The sequence below is a fragment of the Ovis aries genome, chromosome 1 (assembly GCF_016772045.2).
Source record: "Ovis aries strain OAR_USU_Benz2616 breed Rambouillet chromosome 1, ARS-UI_Ramb_v3.0, whole genome shotgun sequence".
In the NCBI taxonomy this organism is placed as follows: Eukaryota; Metazoa; Chordata; class Mammalia; order Artiodactyla; family Bovidae; genus Ovis; species Ovis aries.
Genome location: NC_056054.1, coordinates 18,003,331 through 18,009,330, shown reverse-complemented (window position 1 = coordinate 18,009,330; position 6,000 = coordinate 18,003,331). Strand labels below are relative to the sequence as shown.

Below are 6,000 nucleotides of genomic sequence, written 5' to 3'. Positions count from 1 at the left end.
TTGTTTGACTTTTGATTATAGCCATCATAGTAGATATGAAGTGGTATCTCCTTATAGCTTTTTAAAAAAGGTTTATTGTAGAGTAGTTGATCTATGATGTTGTGTTAATTTCTGCTGTAAAGTGACTCAGTTACACATATTTGTTTTCAAATTTTTCTATTATGGTTTTCACAGGATATTGAATATAGTTCCTTGTGCTATACAGAAGATTTTGTTGTTTATCTATCCTATATATTTATAATAGTTTACATCTGCTAATCCCAAACTCCTAATCCTTCTCTCCCCCCACCCCCACCAACTCTCCTTATAGTTTTGATTTGAATTTTCCTGATGACTAATAATGTTGAATGTATTTTCATGTGCAAATGTCCATTCAGAGCCTTTGCTCACTTAAAAAATTGAAATATTTGTCTTTATTGTTGAGTTGTAATACTTCTTTATGGGGCTTCTCAGGTGGCAGTGGTAAAGAAACTGCCTGCCAATGCACAAGACGCAAAAGACATGGGTTCACTCTGCGAGTCAGGAAGATCCCTGGAGTAGGAAACAGCAACCCACTCCAGTATTCTTGCCTGGAAAATTCCATGGAGAGAGGAGCCTGGTGGGCTACGTCCATGGGGCCACAAAGAGTCAGACATGACTGAGCGACTGAGCATTCCACACTTCCTTATATTGGGTTGGCCAAAAAGTTCATTTGGATTTTTCTATAAGATCTTATGGAAAAATCTGAGTGAACTTATTGACCAAGCCAATGTATTTTAGATACAAGGTCTTTATCAGTTATGTGCTTTGCAAATATTTTTTACCATTGTGTGTGTTGTCGTCTTGATAACGTCCTTTGATACACCAAGGTTTTCAACTTTGATAAAGTCTAATCTATTTATTTTTAATTTTGTTACTTGTACTTTTTGAGGTACTGAAGATTTACCCCTACTACTACTACTACTACTACTACTACTACTACTACTACTACTAAGTTGCTTTAGTCGTGTCCGACTCTGTGCGACCCCATAGACGGCAGCCCACCAGGCTCCCCCGTCCCTGGGATTCTCCAGGCAAGAACACTGGAGTGGGTTGCCATTTCCTTCTCCAGTGCATGAAAGTGAAAAGTGAAAGGGAAGTCGCTCAGTCGTGTCCAACTGTTAGCGACCCCCATGGACTGCAGCCTACCAGGCTCCTCCATCCATGGGATTTTCCAGGCAAAAGTACTGGAGTGGGGTGCCATTGCCTTCTCCGATTTACCCCTATGTTTTCTTTTAAGGATTTTATAGTTTCAGCTCTTGCGTTTAGGTATTTGATCCAGTTTAAGTTCGTTTATGGTGTTTGGGTATAGGTCCAATTCATTCTTTTGCATGTGGCTATTCAGTTGTCCCAGTGGCATTTATTGAAGATTTTTCTTTCCCCATTGAATGGTTTCAGCACCTTTGTTAAAAACTAGTTGAGAGGAAAAAAAAAAAAAAAACAAGAAAAAAAAAACAAACCCCAAAACGAGTTGGTCATAGACACCTGAGTTACTTTCTGGACTCTCAATTCTATTTTGTTGATCTGTCTATCTTTACATCAGTACCATTAATTTTTATTGCTTTGTGATAAGTTTTAGAAATTAGGCAGAATCATTCCTCCAAATTTGTTCTTTTTCAGCATTGTTTTTGCTAATCTGTGTCCCTTGCAGTTCTCATATGAATTTTAGAATCAGCTTGTCAATTTCTACTAAGAAGCCAGTTAGTATTCTGATAGGGAGTGCATTGAATCTGTAGATCAATTTGGGCAGTATTATTATCTTAACAATACTAAGTCTTCTAATTCATGAACATGAGATGTTTTTCCATTTATTTAGATGTGGCTTAATTTCTTTCAGTGATGTTTTATAGTTTTCAGGGTATGTTTTGCATGCCAAATTTATTCCTAAATATTTTATTCTTTTTAGTGCTATTATAGGTGGAATTGTTTTCTTATTTTCGTTTTCAGTTTGTTCATTGCAAGCGTATAAAAGAAAACTGCTTTTTGTATATAAATCTCACGTTCTGCAACCTCACTGAACTCATTTATTAGTTTTTTTTTTTTTAGTAGAATTTTACTTTAATATAGAATGAAAAAAAAAAAATCCCAAAACCCTAACAGGTTAAAACAAGTTAAACAACCATTCTACACAGATAAAACCTTCACAAAGGTCAACTGAAGAAATCCAGAGCTAAAACTGAATTGTGCAGATTTTCAGTGAAGTCACCAGTCATGTAACACAAACAAATTATTTACACACTTGCAAGCCCTCTAAGAAACGTGCCCCAAGAAGCATTAACCTTTGTTTTTCTCGTGTGCCATCCTCAAGACTCGCATTGTTATTTTTCAGATAATCTAACATTTTTAATAGAGAATGTTCTCTACCAAGTGGTAATGCTTTGGTACTATTCATATAGGATTGCTTATCCCAAAGACTTGACATTTCCCCAAGAGGAACTTTAATTCTGCTTTAAGTTTTGATTCTGCTTTTTAAGTTTCATATAAATTAAAATCTGTATCAAATATCAATATGGAGGGAGGTGACGCAGGATGCAACATATACAGTTAAGTTACCTCTGCATATTTAGAAATTACTCCTTCAAGATATTCGCACCAGAGAGCTGCCTGTCCTGCTTAATATTCAGTAGTACAGGTTTGAATCACCAGAACCTCGGCAAGACCTTAATATTTCAGTTATTAACAACTACCTCTAGGGGCAAGTCCATGTTTACTGAGTTATGACAAATTTATTATAATGAAGGAAAACAAGTGTAGCCAGCCATCTTAAAAAATGCCCCAACCACTGCTTCTCAAAATAGAAAGACTAAAACTACATACGTTTATCATACAACAAATCCCATCTCTGTCCCCTGAAAATTCCCCTAATTTCATTCATTAGAAGGGGATTTTTAAAAAAGACTTAAAGAGCACTTTACAGCAGCATTCAGCTTTCCTATGAAATACTCAGCATCTTAAATATTATGTACACTTCTTTTTTATCTCTTAGTAAGCTTCACTGGCTTCAGAGTTTGTGGAACTGGAGGAAAAATAACCCATTCAAAACTATTCTACAAATCCATCTTTTGGCAGAATAGCAGGTATCCAAATTAAAAACAGGAGGGTCATTTTGTTGCTTTGTTTTCCAAAATTTAAATCGTTTTTGCTCCCCTTCTACATAGAGCTTAGTCACCACTCCTGAGTGGAGATAGGCAGAGGCTCTGGCCCCTGCTCCTCCGGCTTCTCAGCAGCTGCTTTCTTATTGCTGCAGCAAGGCTTGAATAGATGTGTGTCGATGAGGACTTCCCCAAAACGGCCCTTATAGATAATGCCACAGCATATTTTCTGTCTTTTCCAGTATGTGAGATCTAAAAAGGAAAACACTGGCGTTCTGTTGGAGCCAGAAGCCATCTCTGTATCTGAGCCATCATCTGACTGGTTACTGTAACAGGGAGACTGAGCTGGAGAGGCACTTGAGGTTGTACTGTGAGCATCAGAATTGTGGCGTTTAAATTCCTTCTGCAGTTTACTGATCTGGTTACTTTTTATCCTGTTTCCAGATAGAGTTTTCACTTTCTTTGGTTTCAGTGTAGTCTTTAGACTGGGTCCTGCCCTTGCATCTACCACATGATTCCAGTTTTTTTTTGATCCTGCTGGCAATTTCTTCCATCTTTTCACAAGCAGGACACAGGCATTACAGATATCTCCTGAACGAGTCTCATGTAACCCAAAACAGCTCTGGAAATCCTTTTCATAGCGTTTACTGTCAGTGAATCGAGAACTGGAGGATTTAGCTCTGCAAATACAGCAGCCCTCTATACTTCGGTACATCTTTGGCTTGTGAAAACCAAACATCTTTTCTTCTGGGCAATAGCCTTCCAAAAGCAGCCGTTCCACGCGCAATAACGTTCCCGAGGGGCGAAGTGCACGCCAAGTCAACCCCCCCTCCAAATCGCTCCCTCCTCCTCAACTGCCTTGTCTAGAAAGATTGTCTCCTGCAGTTTTGCAGTTGCTACCGCTGGCGGGGAAGGTGTAGATTCCGCTTTCCCATTTATTAGTTTTAATAGTTTTTTTTATTGGATTCCTTAGGATTTCTTGGATACATGATCATGTTATTCTCAAATAGGGACAGGTTTACTTTATCCTTTACAGTTTGGATGCTGTTTATTTTTCTTGCACATCTGCTCTGGCTAGAACCTCCAGTACAGTGTTGAATAGAAGTAGGAAAACAGATATCTTTGTCTTGTTTCTTCCTTTTCTTAGGGGGAAAGCATTCATTAAGTATGACATGGATTTTTGTAAATACCCTGTATAAGGTTGATGACGTTTCCGTTTACTCTTAGTTTTAGTTTCTTTTTTAAAACATGAAAGTGTGTTGGATTTTGTCAAATGCTTTTTCTGTGCCTATTAAGATGATCATGCATTCATATTATACTAACTAATTTTTGGATGCTGAACCAACCTTATAGACCTGGGATAAAGCCCACTTGGTTATGTTATATAATCCTTTTTATATGTTGTTGGATTCCGTTTGCTACTATTTTCTTGAGAATTTTTGTGTCTATATTCATAAGCTATATTGGCTCACTGTTTTCTTGTGATATCTTTGTCTGCTTTGGGTATCAGGGTAATACTGGTCTTACAAAATGAAATGGGAGCTACTCTTTCTTCTATTTTTGAAGAGTTTGTGAATAGTTTGTATTTATTTTTAAAGCATTTGGTAGAATTTACCAGCGAAGTCATCTGGGCATGGGCTTTTCTTTGTAGGTTGCTTTCTTATTACTAATTTAATCTCTTTACTTGTCCTAAGTCTATTCAAAATGCCTATTTTTTCTTGAGTCAATTTTGGTAGTTCCTGTCTTTCTAGGAGTTTGTCTATTTAAAAAAAATGATTTAGTTGTTTATGGTTATGGTTATGGTTCTTGATGCTGCACACATGGGCTTTCTTTAGTTGTGGTGAGTGGGGGCTACCCTCTAGTTGTGGTGTGGACGTCTCACTGCGGCGGCTTCTCTTGCTGTGAAGCACAGGCTCTAGCTGAGCAGGCTTCAGTAGGCGTGGCTCTCAGGCTTAGTTGCCCCACAAGTGGGATCTTCCCGGACCAGGGATTGAACCCGTGTCCCCTACAGTAGAAATCTGGAATCTGAACCACTGGGCCACAAGTGAAGCTCTAGGTAATTGTCTATTTTATTGAAGGTTTCTAATTTATAGGCATATCTTCACCTTGTTCCTCTATGATCCATTCTCTACATATTTGCTAGTGATCTTTTCAAAAATGCAAAACTGATCATGACACACCTCTACATCCAGTTCTTTTATGGCTGACCTTTGCCCTAAGGATAAAGACCCATATCCTTAATAGTGCCTATAAGGTTCAGCACAGGCTGGCCCGTGTCGCCTCTCTGGGGTCATTACCCTCACGGAGCTATGTTTTCACTTTGTTTCAGCCACGGGGAACTCTTTGCAGCTCTTGAACGTACCAAATATTACAGGTGTTTTTTCCTCTGCCAGACACGGCCCATATTAAAATGTCGCTTTTCCTGGAAAAGCTTTCCTGACTGCATCTTCTTTCTATGTATCCCCCAGATCCCCCTCCTGCTCCTATAGCATACACCACTGTATTTTAGTTTGTTTACAGATCTGTCATCCCACAAGGGCAACTTTGTTTATATGTTGGTCCCTATCAGAGATAACGTTTTAATCCTTCCATCCTGGACCTGGAAATAGCCCTGCAATAGATCAGAAATGGAATTTCATCTGAGCAAATACCATCTCCCTTAACATGCATAGCCTCCCATTTACTCCCGTTAATTTCTTCTTAAAGTCTCTTAGCACTGAAGTCTTTTTGGAGTATACCCCTCCCCCAACCTCCTGTATTTGTATATAATGTTATCAGCTGACACTTACTGAATACTACTTCCAAGGTTCAGTGCTGTGATCATATTCAGTGCTAACAACAGGGAGGTACCTATTACTAACTCCATTTTTCAGAGGAGAGAGCTGAAGCT

The 6,000-nt window shown here is 38.5% G+C and overlaps 1 protein-coding gene across 1 annotated transcript; it reads right to left on the bottom strand.

The window, feature by feature from the left end:
* Nucleotides 1–2,724: 2,724 nt before the first annotated feature.
* Nucleotides 2,725–3,977, bottom strand: LOC105607154 (SIN3-HDAC complex-associated factor). Its single transcript, XM_012117171.4, has one exon. It carries the CDS (start codon nucleotides 3,847–3,849, stop codon nucleotides 3,184–3,186), a length of 666 nt encoding a protein of 221 aa, XP_011972561.1. The 5' UTR covers nucleotides 3,850–3,977; the 3' UTR covers nucleotides 2,725–3,183.
* Between the last annotated feature and the right edge of the window lie 2,023 nt (nucleotides 3,978–6,000).

What these genes read in the sequence shown, in the direction of transcription:
- LOC105607154 (XM_012117171.4), bottom strand. Translation starts at nt 3,849, where the DNA reads ATGTTTGGTTTTCACAAGCCAAAGATGTACCGAAGTATAGAGGGCTGC.